Source organism: Nerophis ophidion, linkage group LG14, assembly GCF_033978795.1.
Source record: "Nerophis ophidion isolate RoL-2023_Sa linkage group LG14, RoL_Noph_v1.0, whole genome shotgun sequence".
Taxonomy (NCBI): domain Eukaryota; kingdom Metazoa; phylum Chordata; class Actinopteri; order Syngnathiformes; family Syngnathidae; genus Nerophis; species Nerophis ophidion.
The window spans coordinates 42,235,368-42,257,427 of record NC_084624.1 but is presented as its reverse complement, the minus strand read 5'-3'; the positions used below and the strand labels follow the sequence as shown (position 1 = coordinate 42,257,427).

The 22,060-nt window shown below is 41.0% G+C and overlaps 1 protein-coding gene across 2 annotated transcripts in view; it reads right to left on the bottom strand.

The window, feature by feature from the left end:
* Positions 1-20,489, bottom strand: part of LOC133568697 (neuropilin-1a-like) — a 184,109-nt gene extending 163,620 nt beyond the window's left edge. For both annotated transcript variants that reach the window (XM_061920789.1, XM_061920790.1), the window contains exons 1-2: positions 20,115-20,489; positions 19,716-19,890 (exon numbers count right to left, since the gene is read on the bottom strand). In XM_061920789.1, the coding sequence (XP_061776773.1) occupies positions 19,716-19,890; positions 20,115-20,208 (269 nt within the window). In that variant the 5' untranslated portion in view covers positions 20,209-20,489. The remainder of the gene's footprint in view (positions 1-19,715; positions 19,891-20,114) is intronic.
* Between the last annotated feature and the right edge of the window lie 1,571 nt (positions 20,490-22,060).

The following is a 22,060-nucleotide window of genomic DNA, read 5'->3' as shown; positions in this document are numbered from 1 at the left end:
ATATATATATTTATATATATAAAATGTAGTAAAATATACACATTTCTTTGATACAATATAATTATTTTGATTTATATCATAATTTCAACATCTCGGCTGCACGACTAATGTAACTGCAGCAAATTGATACTTTGCAGTAGCATTTTTGCTTACTTGAAAGAACTTAACGACAAGAGCCGGCAGGAGCATGGATGTCAACAATGTAGCAACACTTGGGACCCCCTTTTTTTCCCAAATTCAAACAAAGGACTATTGTAAGCAACTGGAGTGTGAAGTGTGAACTGGATGCTGAGATCAGAAGTGTAAATTCAAACACTACAATACCGAAAGTTTAAAGGTCTTCTGTCAAGACCAAAGGTAGGAGAGAGTATGGCGACATAAGTGCACATGAGGTTCACAAAGAATAGTTTAAGGAACAGAAAGTGAGAAAGAGGACTTTGGAGGTTGTGGTGAGTAGTCAGAAACGACATCATGAAGATGGAAGTCAAGTGGCGAAAGATTAGTCATGTGGGATGATGTCATACCACCAAGACAACAAACTTCCTAATATTTTTGTACAAAAAACCAAAACCACTGAAGTTGGCACATTGTGTAATTCGTAGATAAAAACAGAATACAATGGTTTGCAAATCCTTTTCAACTTGAATTCAATTGAATAGACTGCAAAGACAATATATTTGGTAACTTCAAACTGAGATTTTTTTTTATTGTTTTTTGCAAATATTCATTAATTTATTTTTTACTACTTGTGTTACATGGCCTTTCCTTTTAACAACACTCAGTAAACGTTTGGGAACTGAGGAGACCAATGTTTTAAGCTTTTCAGGAGGAATTCTTTCCCATTCTTGCTTGATGTACAGCTTAAGTTGTTCAACAGTCCGGGGTCTCCATTGTGGTATTTTAGGCTACATAAAGCGCCACACATTTTCAATGGGAGACAGGTCTGGACTGCAGGCAGGCCAGTCTAGTACCCGCACTCTTTTACTACAAAGCCACACTGTTATAACACGTGCAGAAAGGCTTAACATTGTCTTGCTAAAATAAGCAGGGGCGTCCATGATAACTTTGCTTGGATGGCAACATATGTCGCTTCAAAACCTGTATGTACCTTTCAGCATTAATGGTGCCTTCACAGATGTGTAAGTTAGCCATGCCTTGGGTACTAATACACCCCCATACCATCACAGAAGCTGGCTTTTGAACTTTGCGCCTATAAGAGTCTGGATGGTTCTTTTCCTCTTTCGTTTGGAGGACACGACGTCCACAGTTTTAAAAAATAATTTAAAATGTCCGACCACAGAAGACTTTTCCACTTTGCAGCAGTCCACCTTCGATGAGATCGGGCACAGCGAAGCCGGCTGCGTTTCTGGGTGTTGTTGATAAATGGTTTTTGCTTTGCATAGCAGAGTTTTAACATGCACTTACAGATGTAGCGACAAGCTGTAGTTACTGACAGTGGTTCTTTCAAGTGTTCCTGAGCCCATGTGGTGATATCCATTAAACACTGATGTCACTTTTCGGGATCCAAGGTCCGTGATATCATGCAGTGATTTCTCCAGATACTCAGAAAACGTTGATGATATTACCGACGGTGAAATCCCTAAATTCCTTGCAATAGCTCGTTGACAAAATGTTGTTCTCAAACTGTTCGACAATTTGCTCACGCATTTGTTCACAAAGTGGTGACCCTTGCGTCATCCTTGTTTGTGAATGACTGAGAATTTCATGGAAGCTGCTTTTATACCCAATCATGGCACCCACCTGTGCCCAATTAGCCTGTGTACCTGTGGGATCTTCAAAAACCAGTGTTTGATGAGCATTCCTCAACTTTATCAGTCTTTTTTGCCACTTGTGCCAGTTTTTTTTAAACATGTTTTAAGAATCAAATTCCAAATGAGCTAATATTTGCAAAAAAATAACGTTTTCCAGTTTGATTGTTAAGTATCTTGTGTTTGCAGTCTATTCAATTGAATATAGCTTGAAAAGGATCTGCAAATCATTGTATTTAGTTTTTGTTTACGATTTACACGTGCCAACTTCACTGTTTATTGTTTTGTTTTTTTTACTTCAAATACAAACTTAGTGACACCAAACCCTTTGTTTTTCACTCTAATTCTACCAAGGCTTTCTGCTGACATTGACAATGCTTATGATTATGATTATAAATAGGCAAAATTAAAGAACCATCCAACATACTTTCGTAGACATGTTCTAAAAGTGTTAGTCGCAGTCCACGGGCGGTGGAACATTGGTTTTCACACGGTCTGATCTTTAAAGACGCTGTGACTGGACAAGGAGACGTTTGCCTGGAGGTCAACCAGAGGAACAACTGCTTCTTCTGTCACACTGCAGAAAGAGTTATTGCGCTTTATGCAATAATCTAGATTTATAGCATCCGCCTCCATTCTCCTTCTGCAGACGACACCACTGCTGTTTATCTTCATGATCCATTCTGGGACAAGGTGCTCCTCATGTAGAACACTTGTAGCTCACATGGCTTTGAGAGGCTCTGCACTTAAACATAACAGCAGAAGTGCAAAAATGCTTCAAGTGCGCCACAACGCACTGGGAAGTAGGCAGAATCGTTAGCCCAGGGTTTTTCAACCACTGTGCTGAGATACAGTCTGGTGTGCCGTGGGAGATTATCTAATTTCACCTATTTGGGTTAAAAATTTATTTTGCAAACCAGTAATTATAGTCTGCAAATGATGTGTTGTTGTTGAGTGTCGGTGCTGTCTAGAGCTTGGCAGAGTAACCGTGTAATACTCTTCCATATCAGTAGTTGGCAGCAGGTAGCTAATTGCTTTGTAGATGTCGGAAACAGCGGGAGGCAGGGTGCAGGTAAAAAGGTGTCTAATGCTTAAACCAAAAATAAACAAAAGGTGCATGCCCCTAAGAAAAGGCATTGAAGCTTAGAGAAGGCTATGCAGAATATAACTAAAACTGAACTGGCTACAAAGTACACAAAAAGAGAATGCTGGACGACAGCAAAGACTTACTGTGGAGCAAAGATGGCGTCCACAATGTACATACGAACATGACATGACAATCGACAATGTCCCCACAGAAGAAGGATAAAAACAACTGAAATATTCTTGATTGCTAAAACAAAAGTAGATGCGGGAAATATCGCTAAAAACAAAGACATGAAACTGCTACAGGAAAATACCAAAAAAAGAGAGAAAAGCCACCAAAATAGGAGCGCAAGACAAGAACTAAAACACTACACAGAGGAAAACACACCAAAAAAAATCTAAATAAGCCACAGCGTGATGTAACAGGTGGTGACAGTACACCTACTTTGAGACAAAAGCTATATTTATGCATGCTTGGTTATGCTTTAAAGTCATATCCAACAATTGCGACAACGACTTTTTACTGTCAACTGCGTTTCGTTTATTTCTGATTTCTGCTGGTGGTGTGCCTCCGGATTTTTTCAACACAGAAAATGTGCATGATGTCACACAACATATTTCAATAACTGTCAAATAAAAATGAGCTGCATAATAGGAAATCACATCGCTATGTGGTAGGTTACTGTGGACGTTATCTCCTTATGTTGTTCACTATTTTTTTCATACGGTGTTGATGTGGAAATGGTTGCTTCTGCATTTTGTTGGTGTGGCACCAAATACAGATGTTGACATGCAGTTTCAAGCACTCTTCATTCTCTAGCGGTCGATTTTTCAAATGATGCTACAAATTAGCAGTATTGCTACTTTCTGGAGCAATGGTTTTGCTCAACACTTGGCAAATTACGGTTGTCTGTTCGACATATTCCCACTTGAAGCCTAACCACCGGCAGTTTTTCTTGGTAAATAATTCTTCCTACATTTGTTACCAGATTTGCATCTTCTTTCTCTCGTATTACCACTCGCACCAAAGCTAACGTTACCCATGCCGCTACCTCTCTGCTCCGCAAGGGTGTATACCAGAGGTCTCAAACTCAATTTGCCTGGGGGCCACTGGATGCAGATTCTGGGTGAGGCTGGGCCGCAAGAAAAGTTTTCTTTAAAAAAAATATTTTTAAATGTCTTTATTTTTCTTTTCAACACAAAATAAAATAAAAATATTAATGAACAAAATGAGAACTACGAAATGCGAGGCAATGGAAATTAAATAATAAAAAAAACAAAAAACGGTTTGAATTGGTCCAGGTTATCGGGGACTGCTATTACTAACGGACAGGTGCCTGGCACGTAAGAAAACCCTTGTCTCCATGGCAACGTCTCTGTCGCTTTCATTCATTTGCCGCTTTTCCACTAACGCAGGGGTAGGCAACCCAGAATGTTAAAAGAGCCATTTTGGACCCAAATAACACAACGCTGTCAAGCGGCATTCATATAAAACTTGCGGGCTGCACTAACATTAAATATTAAGGTGGGGGCCGCAAAATAACGTCTCACGGGCTGCAATTGGCCCGCGTGTTTGAGACACCTCGTGTATACGTATGTAAGAAGGTGCGCTTGCTGTCTGGGAGAAGGAGACACACGAAGAGCCTGTAGTGTAATGCTCGCAGCTAAAAGCAACTGCGTGAGAACGTATACTCCAATATCACGATATAGTCATTTTCTATATCGCGCAGAGACAAACCTGCGATATATCGGCCAGCCTTTTTGGGAAAAAAAAAACAAGGCAGGAATTTTCCCAGATTTTTTTCTTCCTGCAACCGAATACGATCGACTCCAATCATGGCATCACAGCATGTTGGCGTTCATGTCGGCGTTCATGTCCCACCTGTGCCAGTGCCGCCTCTCGTGGGAGGACTCGCATTGAGCCAACCCCGGAAAAAAAACGTCCCGAATTATCCCGCCACCGACGCATGTTCTCTAGCGGCGCCTGGGCTCTGCAGGAAGCATTTTGGCGGCGTGGCTATTTTCAGACGCACGTGTGATGAGGCTCGGTGATGGGGGCGGAGCCGAAAGAAGGGTTTACAGATGCCGTCTGTGTTTTTGAACGGACATAAACACTTTGTTATTAAAGGGTCATCACGGGAAGATGACAATATGTTTTTATCTACGGCAGTGTTTTTCAAACTTTTTTGAGCCGAGGCACATTTTTTGCGTTGAAAAAATCCGGAGGCACACCACCAGCAGAAATCACTTAAAAAACAAATCTCATCTTTGCGGATGACTCGGCCCTGCTGGTATCCGGCAAGGACAAGTCACAGGTGGAACAAATCCTCAGTGCTGAACTCCTCAATATTTGCACCTGGCTCGCTGACAACAAGCTATCCATACACTTAGGTAAAACGGAATCCATCCTATTTGGGTCCCATATCAAACTTAAGAAGGTCAGTGACTTCACTATAAAAGTGGGTGACATTGTTATCACCAGGAAGGATGAGATCACCTACCTAGGTTCCATTCTAGAGGCTAATCTTTCCTGTGATAAAATGGCAACCAAGGTGATCAAAAAGGTCAACCAAAGAACGAGATTCCTCTACAGAATCTCCTCTCTGGTCAACAAAAGCACCTTGAGGATTCTAGCGGGAACTCTCATTCAACCCTTCTTCGATTACGCTTGCACCTCCTGGTACCCCAGCACCTCCAAAACCCTCAAATCTAGACTCCAAACATCCCAGAATAAGCTAATCCGGTTACTTTTAGATCTCCATCCCAGATCACACCTCAATCCAACCCACTTCTCCAAAGTGGGCTGGCTCAGGGTGGAGGACAGAGTAAAACAACTTGCACTGAGCCTAGTCTATAAAATCCGCTACACCTCCTTGATACCCAAGTACATGTCAAATTACTTCCTTAACGTAAATGACCGCCATAACCACAACACCAGGGGGAGCTCCACAAACCACGTTAAACCCAGATTTCGATCTAACAAAGGTCTTAACTCATTCTCTTTCTATGCCACATCAATGTGGAATGCACTCCCAACAGGTATAAAAGTAAGTGCATCTCTATATTCCTTCAAAACCGCTCTAAAACAACACCTCCAGGCAACTTCAACACTTTACTAATACCCTCCTCCATTCACATCCCATCTCCCCGGATTATAAACAACCCAAATGTACTTCTAATGTATATACTTGTTCTTATGCTATGTGAACTCACTATGTTCTCTGCTGGCTGTACATATCCTACTAAATAAGACCTACACTGTTTCAATGTCCACATTTCTCTGTTGATGCAATTGTTGATGACTGAAGTTCTGATATCAACCAAAGCTCCTCATCCCACCCCCCGGATTGTAAATAATGTAAATAATTCAATGTATATACTACGATGATTAACTTGTGTGATGACTGTATTATGTTGATAGTATATATTTGTACCATGAATTGATTAACGTGGACCCCGACTTAAACAAGTTGAAAAACTTATTGGGGTGTTACCATTTAGTGGTCAATTGTACGGAATATGTACTGTACTGTGCAATCTACTAATAAAAGTATCAATCAATCAATCAATCAGTTGACAGTAAAACGTCGTTGTCGCAATTGTTGGATACGACTTTAAACCATAACCGAGCAATATAGCTCTTGTCTCAAAGTAGGTGTACTGTTACCACCTGTCACATCACGCCCTAACTTATTTTGAGTTTTCCTGTGTGTAATGTTTTAGTTCTTGTCTTGACTCTGATTTTGCTGGCTTTTTCTCTTTTTTTGGTATTTTCCTGGAGCAGTTTCTGAACGATATTTCCCGCATTTACTTAGTTTTAGCAATCAGGAATATTTCAGTCGTTTTTATCCTTCTTTGTGGGGATATTGTCGATTGTCATGTCATGTTCGGATGTACATTGTGGACGCCGCCTTTGCTCCACAGTAAGTCTTTGCTGTCGTCCAGCATTCAATTATGGTTTACTTCGTAGCCAGTTCAGTTTTAGTTTCGTTCTGCATAGCCTTCCCTAAGCTTCAATGCCTTTTCTTAAGGGGCACTCGTATTTTGTTTACTTTTGGTTTAAGCATTAAACACCTTTCTCCCTGCACACTGCCTCCCGCCGTTCCCGACATCTACAAAGCAATTAGCTACCTGCTGCCACCTACTGATATGGAAGAGTATTACACGGTTACTGCCGAGCTCTCGACAGCACGACACTCAACAACAACACATCATTTGCAGACTATAATTACTGGTTTGCAAAACATATTTGAACCCAAATAGGTGAAATTAGATAATCTCCCACGGCACACCAGACTGTATCTCACGGCACAGTAGTGTGCCACGGCACAGTGGTTGAAAAACAGTGATCTAGGGTACACCGCCAGTTCATTGGTATTTGGCAGTTTATTCAAGATGATTGACAAGTAAAGAGGCTATTTAGGAAGGGAACTCTTGGCTACGATTGGCTGTTCAGTGTTCACACCGATGACCTCCATGGCACCCTGACTTACATGCAAGTCAAAGACCACCGGCAGAAACCAAAACACAACTCTGAAATATCATCTCTTGGATTATTTGTAAGAAGCACTGCGGTCTTGTCTTTAACCCTCACTCCCTTCTGCAGACATCTTTTAGAGCGTTTTGACTCATTCCCAAAAACAACGACTGCGCTGCCAAGTCAGAGAGCTTCGAGCCACGCCGTCTCATCCTCCGACACAAACACGCAACAATATCGTACAATCAACGGCGCAAAGCCGAGTCATCACATACCCTTACAACACAAAAGGATATGGAGCTGCTAAGTGAGCTGGAAAAACTTAAACTGCAAAAGAAACACAGCTAAAAGCTAAATTAGTTGATGACACTATTTGGACACATTTCTGGATCAAGTAATGAGAGGTTTGGACTATGGCAGGGTTTCTCGAATAGTGGGTCAGGACCACCTGGAGCGTCGCGACCAGCAGGGGAGATTTTTATTATTTGTGTCTACTAGGGATAGAACAATAAACTATATTAATGATTAACCGCTGTAAAACGACCAGCTATTGGTATCGTAAATCGTGATTGAAAAAAAATTACCTAGCCTAGCGCTACAGCCCGAGTTTAAATGCTAAAATGTATACAAGAAGCCTATCCATCCATCCATCTTTTTCCGCTTATCCGAGGTCGGGTCGCGGGGGCAGCAGCCTAAGCAAGGAAGCCCAGACTTCCCTCTACCCAGCCACTTGGTCCAGCTCCTCCTGGGGGATCGCGAAGCATTCCCAGGCCAGCCGGGAGACCTAGTCTTCCCAACGTGTCCTGGGTCTTCCCAGTGGCCTCCTACCGGTCAGACGTGCCCTAAACACCTCCCTCGGGAGGCGCTCAGGTGGCATCCTGACCAGATGCATGAACCTCCTCATCTGGCTCCTCTCAATGTGGAGGAGCAGCGGCTTTACTTTGAGCTCCTCCCGGATGACAGAGCTTCTCACCCTATCTCTAAGGGAGAGCCCCGCCACCCGGCAGAGGAAGCTAATTTCGGCCGCTTGAACCCGTAATCTTGTCCTTTCGGTCAAAACCCAAAGCTCATGGCCATAGGTGAGGATGGGAACGTAGATCGACCGGTAAATTGAGAGCTTTGCCTTCCGGCTCAGCTCCTTCTTCATCACAACGGATCGATACAGCGTCCGCTTTACTGAAGACGCCGCACCGATCTGCCTGTCGATCTCAGGATCCACTCTTCCCCCACTCGTGAACAGGACTCCTAGGTACTTCAACTTCTCCACTTGGGGGAAGATCTCCGACCCAACCTGGAAATGGCACTCTGACCTTTTCCGGGCGAGAACCATGGATTCGGACTTGGAGGTGCTGATTCTCATTCCGGTCGCTTCACACTCGGCCGCAAACTGATCCAGTGAGAGCTGAAGATCCCGGCCAGATGAAGCCATAAGGACCACATGATCTGCAAAAAGCAGAGACCTAATCCTGCAGCCACCAAACCGGATCCCCTCAACGCCTTGACTGCGCCTACAAATTCTATCCATAAAAGTTATGAACAGAATCGGTGACAAAGGGCAGCCTTGGCGGAGTCCAACCCTCACTGGAAACGGGTCCGACTTACTGCCGACAATGCGGACCAAGCTCTGACACTATACAAGAGGTATTAACATATATTCCCATTAAAAAACAACATGCCTCCTTTTTAAACTTATATAAACAACACATTGCTGTAAAACAGTATTTATTGTGCACATTGACCATACCAGCTGTGTTGTCTGAGAACAGACACGTAGGTGTCTACATCAGGAAGTGAACTTGCGTCACGTCACATAAACCCAAAGGGAAGCACACTATGCTCATTTTGTCATTATCATTATAAAAAAAAAAAAAAACACCCTAAAACTTTTACAAATTTCATAGAAGAGGATACACATATGTATGTAAACACTCAAAATAAATAATATTGTGTCTATTTATTTCCCGACCTACCTGAGATGGGTAGGTCGTGAGTTCAAACCCCGGCAGAGTCATACCAAAGTCTATAAAAATGGGACCCATTACCTCTCCTGCTTGACACTCAGCATCAAGGGTTGGAATTGAGGGTTAAATCATCAAAAATGAATCCCGGGCGCGGCTGCTACTGCTGCTCACTGCTCCCCTCACCTCCCAGGGGGTGTTCAAGGGTGATGGGTCGAATGCAGAGAATAATTTCGCCACACCTAGTGTGTGTGTGTGTGACAATCATTGGTATTTTAACTTAACCTAATAAAGCTTGTTTAAATGGTTGTAATGTGTGTACGAGTACTTTTTGAGCATATTCAACGATACTGCGATAAAAATTAGAGATGTCCAATAATATCGGGATATTATCGGCCGATAAATGCTATCGGAAATTATCGGTATCGGTTTCAAAAAGTAAAATGTATGACTTTTTGAAACGCCGCTGTATGGAGTGGTACACGGACGTAGGGAGAAGTACAGAGCGCCAATAAACCTTAAAGGCACTGCCTTTGCGTGACGGCCCAAACACATAATATCTACGGCTTTTCACACACACACACACACACACACACACACACACACACACACACACACACACACACACACACACACACACGTGAATGCAAGGCATAATTGGTCAAAAAACCCATACAGGTCACACTTAGAGTGGCCGTATAAACAACTTTAACACTGTTACAAATATGCACCACACTGTGAACCGACACCAAACAAGAATGACAAACACATTTCGGGAGAACATCCGCACCGTAACACAACATAAACACAACAGAACAAATACCCAGAACCCCTTTGCAGCACTAACTCTTACGGGACCACGCAACCCCCTACCCCCCACATTTTAACCCCGCCCACCTCAACCTCCTCATGCTCTCTCAGGGAGAGCATATCCCAAATTCCAAGTTGCTGTTTTGAGGCATGTTAAAAAAAGATAATGCACTTTGTGACTTCAATAATAAATATGGCAGTGCCATGTTGGCATTTTTTTCTATAAGTTGAGTTTATTTATTTTGGAAAACCTTCTTCCATCCATCCATCCATTTTCTACCGCTTATTCCCTTTCGGGGTCGCGGGGGGCGCTGGCGCCTATCTCAGCTACAATCGGGTGGAAGGCGGGGTACACCCTAGACAAGTCGCCACCTCATCGCAGGGCCAACACAGATAGACAGACAACATTCACACTCACATCCACACACTAGGGCCAATTTAATGTTGCCAATCAACCTATCCCCAGGTGTATGTCTTTGGAAGTGGGAGGAAGCCGGAGTACCCGGAGGGAACCCACGCATTCACGGGGAGAACATGCAAACTCCACACAGAAAGATCCCGAGCCTGGATTTGAACCCAGGACTGCAGGACCTTCGTATTGTGAGGCAGACGCACTAACCCCTCTGCCACCGTGAAGCCCGTCATGTGGTCAGATGAAACCAAAATAGAACTTTTTGGTATAAACTCAACTTGTCGTGTTTGGAGGAAGAAGAATACTGAGTTGCATGCCAAGGACACCATACCTACTGTGAAGCATGGGAGTGGGAACATCATGCTTTGGGGCTGTTTTTCTGCTAAGGGGACAGGACGATTGATCCGTGTTAAGGAAAGAATGAATGGGGCCATGTATCGTGAGATTTTGAGCCAGATGAAAGCAAAATAGAACTTTTTGGTATAAACTCAACTCGTCGTGTTTGGAGGAAGAAGAATACTGAGTTGCATCCCAAGAACACCATACCTACTGTAACGCATGGGGGTGGAAACATCATGCTTTGGGGCTGTTTTTCTGCTAAGGGGACAGGACGATTGATCCGTGTTAAGGAAAGAATGAATGGGGCCATGTATCGGGAGATTTTGAGCCAAAACCTCCTTCCATCAGTGAGAGCTTTGAATGGTTGACCAAATACTTAGTTTCCACCATTATTTACAAATAAATTCTTTAAAATTCCTACAATGTAAATTCCTGGATTTTTTTCTTCACATTCTGTCTCTCACAGTTGAAGTGTACCTATGATGAAAATTACAGACCTCTGTCATCATTTTAAGTGGGAGAACTTGCACAGTCGGTGGCTGACTAAATACTTTTTTGCCCCACGGAGGCAAAGAGATGGAAAAGTTTGGGACGAGAAAGAGAAAAAGAATAATTAGTCAGCGGCATAAATAATGTAACTCACTCAAGAGCGTTGTAGAGATTAAATAATTATCATCAGTCTCTGGATGATAATTAAATTCATGGGGGGTCGCAGAATTTTTGTTACCCAGGGGGAATATGACAGAAAGTCTTTGCGAAACACTGGACTTGTCCATGTTTCTTAACTTTTCCTCTTAGACATACGGTCTGGTATTAATCCTACAATGTGGGAACACTTTTGGGGAGACATCTCCAAAGCAATGACTACACATTTTGATCACTTTTCACTTCCTGTAGGTCAAAGTGCAACCATTTTAGTTTTTGTTTTTTTTATTGGCCAACTGTACACATTTCAACAAAAAAAAATCAACACAAGACAATAAAAACTTTGCGATACTAGATACCTTTGTCCATACGGTCTTTGGCTCCTTCGTTGAGCTAATCCTATTATCCAACAAAGTGCAACACAATGGAAAAAGAAAAGTAACATTTTTCCATCACAATTCATGAAGCTGTAACAGTATCACTGCCCTGTTGCTCACAGGTCAGCCCACACACAAGCTCATTACAAAATAATAAGAAAAAAAACCCCCCACACAACATTACCTACAACACTAACATTTATGAGTCCCGTGGGTCTGAAACATGATCCCATAGTAGTGGAGGAGAACATCTGTGAGCCGCGTCGTGACTTACTCATGAGTTGTTTATGGAGCTTTTAAAGAAGACAGAGGAGCCGCCGTTAAAAATAAGCCTTATTTATGGAGGGTAAACACACACACACACATACACACGGGCTTTTGTGTTGACCCAAACAACAGTGCATGTGTGTCTGCAGGTCAACATGAAGACACAAAGGCCCCCGAAATGCTAGAAACAGCTCTAAGTGTGATGTTTACAACATGGCCCCGATCAAAAGTGAGCATTATTATTTGTATAAATACAACTTTTGCCACACAGCTCTTGAGCACATACGATGGTGTACTTATGACAGTCCATGTCAGTCAACTACACCATCAGCTAAGAATCTTATAAAACTCTCTACTACTGCACTCCCAGCTGACTATTTAAGTACAAACCCCAAAACCAGTTAAGTTGGCACGTTGTGTAAATGGTGAATAAAAACAGAATACTGTATAATCCTTTTTAACTTATATTCAATTGAATAGACTGCAAAGACAAGATACTTAACGTTCGAACTGGAAAACTTAGGTATTTTTTGCAAATATTAGCTCATTTGGAATTTGATGCTTGCAACATGTTTCCAAAAAGCTGCCACAGGTGGCAAAAAAAGACTTAGAAAGTCGAGGAATGCTCATCAAACACTTATTTGGAACATTCCACAGGTGAACAGGCTAATTGGGGTTGCCATGATTGGGTATAAAAGCAACTTCCATGAAATAATCAGTCATTCACAAACAAGAATGGGGCGTGGGTCGCCACTTTGTCAAAAAAATGCATCAGCAAATTGTCAAACAGTTTAAGAACAACATTTCTCAACAAGCTATTGCAAGGAATTTATGGATTTCACCATCTAAGGTCCGTAATATCAAAAAGTTCAGAGAATCCGGAGAAATCACTGCACGTAGCATTGAATGCCCATGACCTTGGTTCCCTCAGGCGGTACTGCATCAAAAAGCGACATCAGTGTGTAAAGGATATCACCACATGGGCTCAGGCACCCTTCAGAAAACCACTGTCAGTAACTACATTTTGTCGCTACATGTGTAAGTGCAAGTTACAACTCTACTATGCGAAGCGAAAGCCATTTATCAACAACACCCGGAAACGCCGCCGGCTTCGCTGGGCCCGAGCTCATCTAAGATGGATTGATGCAAAGTGGAAAAGCGTTCTGTGTGACGTCTGACGAGTCAACATTTGAAATTGATTTTGAAAACTTTGGACGTTCTGTCCTCTGGAACAAAGAGGAAAAGAATCATCCGGTTTGTTATAGGCGCAACGTTCAAAAGCCAGCATCTGTGATGTTATAGGGGTGCATTAGTGCCCAAGGCATTGGTAACTTACAGATCTGAGAAGGCACCATTAATGCTGAAAGGTACATACAGGGTTTGGAGCAACATATGTTGCCACCCAAGCAACGTTAACATGGACGCCCCTGCTTATATCAGCAAGACAATGCCAAGCCACGTGTTACAACATCGTGGCTTCATTGTAAATAAAATAGTGCGGATAGTAGACTGGCCTGCCTGTGGTCCAGTTCTGTCTCCCGTTGAAAATGTGTGGCGCAATATGTAGCCTAAAATACCACAATGGAGGCTCGGACTATTGAACAACTTGAGCTGTACATCAAGCAAGAATGGGAAATAATTCCACCTGTAAAGCTCCAAAAATTGGTCTCCTCAGTTCTCAAACATTTACTGACTGTTGTTAAAAGGAAAGGCCATGTAACACAGTGGTAAAAATGCCCCTGTGCCAACTTTTTTGCAATGTGTTCTTGCCATTAAATTCTAAATTAATGATTATTTGCAAAAAAATAATCAGTTTCTCAGTTCGAACATTAAATATTTTGTATTTGCAGTCTAATCAAATTGAATATAAATTGCAAAGGATTTGCAAATCATTGTATTCTGTTTTTATTTACGAATGACACAACGCGCCAACATCACTGGTTTTGAGATTTGTGCTCTCTTTACTGTAAATTCCTAAACAAAGATTTTACCAAGCCGGAAGCTCAGAACAAAGTCAACATTATTTTCTTAGGCGGATGAATTGATGAACGTGGACCCCGACTTAAACAAGTTGAAAAACTTACTCGGGTGTTACCATTTAGTGGTCAATTGTACGGAATATGTACTGTACTGTGAAATCTACTAATAAAAGTTTCAATCAATCGATCAACATTACGGATTATTACTCACTGCAGACTTCATGAGAGCCAGCAATCATAATAAGACATCACTTACTGTCCAATGTCTGCTGGTGCCGACTGATAAAAGTTTTCGTCCGATTTAGATGAAGAATGAGTCATACTCCTCGCATTACCATTAATCGATCAACGTGGACCCTTAAACAAGTTGAAAAACTTATTCGGATGTTACCATTTAGTGGTCAATTGTACGGAATATGTACTGTACTGTGCAATCTACTAATAAAAGTTTCAATTAATCAACCAACATTACTGATTATTACTCACTGCAGACTTTATGACAGCCAACAATCAAAATAAGACATCACTTACTGTACAATGTCTGCTGGTGCCGACTGATAAAAGTTTTTGTCCCGTTTAGATGAAGAATGAGTCATAGTCCTTGCATTACCCTAAATTGATTAACGTGGACCCTTAAACAAGTTGAAAAACTTATTCGGGTGTTACCATTTAGTGGTCAATTGTACGGAATATGTACTGTACTGTGTAATCTACTAATAAAAGTTTCAATCAATCAATTAACATTACTGATTATTACTCACTGCAGACTTTATGACAGCCAACAATCATAATAAGACATCACTTACTGTACAATGTCTGCTGGTGCCGACTGATAAAAGTTTTCGTCCGATTTAGATGAAGAATGAGTCATACTCCTCGCATTACCATTAATCGATCAACGTGGACCCTTAAACAAGTTGAAAAACTTATTCGGGTGTTACCATTTAGTGGTCAATTGTACGGAATATGTACTGTACTGTGCAATCTACTAATAAAAGTTTCAATTAATCAACCAACATTACTGATTATTACTCATTGCAGACTTTATGACAGCCAACAATCAAAATAAGACATCACTTACCGTACAATGTCTGCTGGTGCCGACTGATAAAAGTTTTTGTCCCGTTTAGATGAAGAATGAGTCATAGTCCTCGCATTACCCTAAATTGATTAACGTGGACCCTTAAACAAGTTGAAAAACTTATTCGGGTGTTACCATTTAGTGGTCAATTGTACGGAATATGTACTGTACTGTGCAATCTACTAATAAAAGTTTCAATTAGTCAACCAACATTACTGATTATTACTCACTGCAGACTTTATGACAGCCAACAATCAAAATAAGACATCACTTACTGTACAATGTCTGCTGGTGCCGACTGATAAAAGTTTTTGTCCCGTTTAGATGAAGAATGAGTCATAGTCCTCGCATTACCCTAAATTGATTAACGTGGACCCTTAAACAAGTTGAAAAACTTATTCGGTGTTACCATTTAGTGGTCAATTGTACGGAATATGTACTGTACTGTGTAATCTACTAATAAAAGTTTCAATCAATCAATTAACATTACTGATTATTACTCACTGCAGACTTTATGACAGCCAACAATCATAATAAGACATCACTTACTGTTCAATGTCTGCTGGTGCCGACTGACAAAAGTTTTTGTCCCGTTTAGATGAAGAATGAGTCATAGTCCTTGCATTACCATGAATTGATTAACGTGGACCCCGACTTAAAGGCCTACTGAAATGAGATTTTCCTATTGAAACGGGGATAGCAGGTACATTCTATGCGTCATACTGGATCATTTCGCGATATTGCCATATTTTTACTGAAAGGATTTAGTAGAGAACATTGACGATAAAGTTCGCAACTTTTTGTCGCTAATAAAAAAGCCTTACCTTTACCGGAAGTATGTGCGCGTGACATCACCGGTGTGAGGGCTCCTCACATCCTCACATTGTTTATAATGTGAGCCACCAGCAGTAAGAGCAATTCGGACCGAGAAAGTGAATATTTCCCCATTAATTTGAGCGAGGATGAAAGATTCTTGGATGAGGATTTTGATAGTGAAGGACTAGAAAAAAAATTAATAAATAAAAAGCGCTGGCTTGCAGGGCAGTGTGAGCGTTTCAGATGTAATTAGACACATTTACTAGGATAATTCTGGAAGATCCCTTATCTGCTTTTTGTTTTAATAGTGTTTTAGTGAGATTGTAAAGACATATCTCAAAGTCGGATGGCTGTGGTGAACACGCCGGTGTCTCAGAGAGAAGCCGAGGAGCCAAGCTCACAGCTGCCTTTTTTGACAACTACTGCAGGAGGACGCATAATCTACTGATGTCCCCGGTAAGATATATATCACAATTTTCCCATCCAAAAACATGCTGGTTAACATAGAGAAAACATGTTCGCTTGACTGCTCTGTGTTAAAGCTTCACAACAAACAAAGAAACACCGGCTGTGTCTCGGTGCTAAAGGCAGCTGCAATCCACCGCTTTCCACCAAACAGAATTGTTCTTTATAGTCTCCATTATTAATTGAACAAATTGCAAAAGATTCAGCAACACAGATGAATAAATTACTGTTTAATTATGCGATGAAAAGAGACGACTTTTAGCCGTAAGTGGTGCTGGGCTAATATGTCCCCTCCAACCAATAACGTCACTTCATCATACGCGTCATCATTCCGCGACGTTTTCAAAAAGAAACTCCGCTGGAAATTTAAAATTGTAATTTAGTAAACTAAAAAGGCTGTATTGGCATGTGTTGGTTGCAATGTTAATATTTCATCATTGATATATAAACTATCAGACTGCGTGGTCGGTAGTAGTGGGCTTCAGTAGGCCTTTAAACAAGTTGAAAAATGTATTCAGGTGTTACCATTTAGTGGTCAATTGTACGGAATATGTACTGTACTGTGCAATCTACTAATAAAAGTTTCAATCAATCAATCAACATTACTGGTTATTACTTACTGCAGACTTTATGACAGCCAACAATCATAATAAGACATCAGATACTGTTCAATGTCTGCTGGTGCCGACTGATAAAAGTTTTCGTCCCGTTTAGATGAAGAATGAGTCATAGCCCTCGCATTACCATAAATTGATTAACGTGGACCCTTAAACAAGTTGAAAAACTTATTCAGGTGTTACCATTTAGTGGTCAATTGTACGGAATATGTACTGTACTGTGCAATCTACTAATACAAGTTTCAATCAATCAATCAATCAAAATATGCTTTAAGTCAGTGGTTCTCAAATGGGGGTACGCGTACCCTCGGGGGTACTTGAAGGTATGCCAAGGGGTACGTGAGATTTTTTTTTAAATATTCTAAGTGAAGTGAAGTGAATTATATTTATATAGCGCTTTTCTCTAGTGACTCAAAGCGCTTTACATAGTGAAACCCAATATCTACTGTAAGTTACATTTAAACCAGTGTGGGTGGCACTGGGAGCAGGTGGGTAAAGTGTCTTGCCCGAGGACACAACGGCAGTGACTAGGATGGCAGAAGCGGGGATCAAACCTGCAACCCTCTACCAACCGAGCTATACCGCCCCTATTCTAAAAATAGCAAACATTTAAAAATCCTTTATAAATATATTTATTGAATAACACTAAATTGGCCCTAGTGTGTGAATGTGAGTGTGAATGTTGTCTATCTGTGTTGGCCCTGCGATGAGGTGGCGACTTGTCCAGGGTGTACCCCGCCTTCCGCCCGATTGTAGCTGAGATAGGCGCCAGCGCCCCCCGCGACCCCGAAAGGGAATAAGCGGTAGAAAATGGATGGATGGATGGACTTCAACAAAATATGAATGTAAGTTCATAATCTGTGAAAAAACAACAACAATGCAATATTCAGTGTTGAGAGCTAAATTTTTTGTGGACATGTTCCATTAATATTGATGTTAAAGATTTCTCTTTTTGTGAAGAAATGTTTAGAATGAGTTACGCCGGTTCGGCATTGTGATGCCGGGTTCGATTCCCTCGAGGATGCGTCAGGTGAACACAGCAAAGGTAAAATATACACAATTTATTTAAATAACAAAAAGAGCTATATAACAAAAATGCTGGAGCTAGTAGAATAAAACAAACAAAGGACGCTAGCATAAAAGCTAGGATATACAAAAATGAGAACTAAACTGGCACATAGACACATTAAAGAGTAAAACAAAACATAGAGCATGAGAGCTGGAATAAACAAATGGCTGAGCGTGAAAAGCTAGCGAGAATATACATACGATGACAGAGTGCAGGCGTAACTTGTTGCGTGAAAGCAAATTATGAACCCAGGCTGAACAGACAAAAGAGGACGGCTTAGTCATTATTGTTACCGATGTCCCACTGAGTCATTATTGTCACCGATGTCCCACTGGGTGTGAGTTTTCCTTGCCCTTATGTGGGCCTACCGAGGATGTCGTAGTGGTTTGTGCAGCCCTTTGAGACACTAGTGATTTAGGGCTATATAAGTAAACATTGATTGATTGATTGATTATAAAGTGACGGTGATTTTCTGTAGCAGGTGTGCGGGGCGTGAGCAGCAGGTGAACTGATGAGTGACCATGGTGACAAAGCAAACGGGAAATAAGGAGTCGGAGAAATATACAAAATAGAAAAATAAATAGTGTGGATCTGAGCAGCGGATCGCAACAGAATGAAGTTCATGAATCCAGATGGATCTCTAGTTCAATCCCCAAAGAGGGCACTTTAAGTTGATGATTACTTCTATTACTTCTATGGACCGCTCGTCGGGACCCAGGATGGACCGCTCGCCTGTATCGGTTGGGGACATCTCTACGCTGCTGATCCACTTGAGATGGTTTCCTGTGGACGGGACTCTCGCTGCTGTCTTGGAGCCACTATGGATTGAACTTTCACAGTATCATGTTAGACCCGCTCGACATCCATTGCTTTCGGTCCCCTAGAGGGGGGGGGGTTGCCCACATCTGAGGTCCTCTCCAAGGTTTCTCATAGTCAGCATTGTCACTGGCGTCCCACTGGATTTGAATTCTCTCTGCCCACTGGGTGTGAGTTTTCCTTGCCCTTTTGTGGGTTCTTCCGAGGATGTTGTAGTCGTAATGATTTGTGCAGTCCTTTGAGACATTTGTGATTTGGGGCTATATAAATAAACATTGATTGATTGATTGATGTGTAGAAATATTTTTTTTAATCATTGAATCACTTGTTTATTCTTCAACAAGTTTTTAGTTATTTTTATATATTTTTTTCCAAACAGAAAAAGAAAAAAACACTACAAATGAGCAATATTTTGCACCGTTATACTATTTATTACATCAGAAACTGATGACATAGTGCCGTATTTGACTTCTTTATCTCTTTTTTTTTTTCAACCAAAAAGGCTTTGCTCTGATTAGGGGGTACTTGAATTAAAAAAAAAATGTTCACACTGAAAAAAGGTTGAGAACCACTGCTTTAAGTGCCTCAATGCACCTCAATGACAGCTTGTCGTGACGCCTATTGAACAACAGGGGGCAGCCTACCCCGCTGCATCAATGCAGGCTTTCCCCCGTGTGTGTGTGTGCGTGTGTGTGTGTGTGTGTGTGCGTGTGTGAGTGAACTCTTATTTACTTGCAGTCTCGGTCCTCCAGGTCGAAATGCGGGTTGAAGTTGATGAGAATCTTCTGGCCCGGTTCGGGCGCCGTGATGACCCACACGCAGTGCTGCGAGGGCGGATAGGCGCCGGGGTAGCCCGGGGAGGTCAGGTAGTCCGCGGTGCGGAACTCGATGGCCGCGCCGCACTCGTCTGCACCGGGGAGGGAGGACACAACACAACCGGGTGAAGATCCACGCACGAAAATGAAGTTAAAGCTCGTGATTTGATCAAAATGAGATTTGTATACAATTCTATCATTTTTACGCACTACAAAATAATGTCTAGAACAATTCTGGAGGTACATTCACTCAGCACAGGTGACAGAACCAGGTGGACCGCAGACTGGACTGAGTGAAGCCCGCTCAGGAACCCACCAGTCTGGGTCAACGCAGCCACCAGGACCCCTTGTGTGAGCAGGAACCGAAGCAGTACAACATGCGTCCTGGTTTTGGGGAACATCCTAGCCATAGAAAATAAAAAAATTAAAATCCCCCCCAAAAATAAATAAAAGAAAGATAGCAGGGGGAATTGTGTCAAAGTAACAGGTCCATCTGTGGCATCCCGGCGGTGTTCAGCATCGGACCGCGGTACAAGTTGCCGTGTAGAGGGTGAGATATAATCCAAAGAAAAAAAGGTGAAAAAATGAAAATATGAAAAAAAAAACCGTTAGTTCCAGAAGCTCGTAAAGCTTTGTTGAAGAAATCCTCCCGAGTGAACGACGAGTGGACGATGGAGCTCAGCGAGCAGCAGCAGAGAACATCGCCCGCCTCCCTCACTCTCTCTCCGCCTCCCTGCGCGCGCAACCTCCGTCACGGTCCTGGTGTGGAATTTACACGAATTCCCACTCTCCGCTCAGTCCGCTGCTGCTGCTGCTGTGCGCGGCCGACGCAAACTCTACAACAGGGGTCACCAACGCGGTGCCCGCGGGCACCAGGTAGCCCGTAAGGACCAGATGAGTAGCCCGCTGGCCTGTTCTAAAAATAGCTCAAATAGCAGCACTTACCAGTGAGCTGCCTCTATTTTTTTTAATTGTATTTATTTACTAGCAAGCTGGTCTCGCTTTGCTCGACATTTTTATTTTCTAAGAGGGACAAAACTCAAATAGAATTAGAAAATCCAAGAAAATATTTTAAAGACTTGGTCTTCACTTGTTTAAATAAATTCATGTATTTTATTACTTTGTTTCTTATAACTTTCAGAAAGACAATTTTAGAGAAAAAATACAACCTTAAAAATGATTTTAGGATTTTTAAACACATATTACCTTTTTACCTTTTAAATTTCTTCCTCTTCTTTCCTGACAATTTAAATCAATGTTCAAGTAAATTTATTTTTTGTTATTGTAAAGAATAATAAATACATTTTAATTTAATTCTTCAGTTTAGCTTCGGTTTTTTCGACGAAGAATATTTGTGGAATATTTCTTCAAATTTATTATGATTAAAATTCAAAAAAAGTTATTCTGGCAAATCTAGAAAATCTTTAGAATCAAATTTGAATCTTATTTCAAAGTCTTTAGAATTTCTTTTAAAACTTTTGTTCTGGAAAATCTAGAAGAAATAATGGTTTGTCTTTATTAGAACTATAGCTTGGTCCAATTTGTTATATATTTTAACAAAATGCAGATTGGATTTTAACCTATTTAAAACATGTCATCAAAATTCTAAAATTAATATTAATCAGAAAAAATTACTAATGATGTTCCAAAAAATTATTTTTTACATTTTTTCAAAAAGATTCGAATAAGCTAGTTTTTCTCTACTTTTTTTCGGTTGAATTTTGAATTTTAAAGAGTCGAAATTGATAATAAACTATGTTTCAAAATTTAATTTTCATTTTTTTCCCTGTTTTCTCCTCTTTTAAACCATTCAATTAAGTGTTTATTCTCTACAAAAACCTTCCGTAAAAGGACAAAAAAATGTACGACGGAATGACATACAGAAATACCCATTTTATATATATATATATATATATATATGTATATATATATATATATATATAAAATGGGTATTTCTGTATGTCATTCCGTCGTACATAATATATATATATATATATATATGTATATAGATATATATATATATATATATATATATATATATATATATATATATATATATATATATATATATATAAGGTAAATTGAGCAAATTGGCTATTTTTGGCTATTTTTTTAAGTGTGTATCAAACTGGTAGCCCTTCGCATTAATCAATAACCAAAAAGTAGCTCTTGGTTTCAAAAAGGTTGGTGACCCCTGCTCTAAAAAGTCATTAATTAAACTGCCTTCCTTACCATCGCGATGCTGAAAAGTCCGGGGCCCCT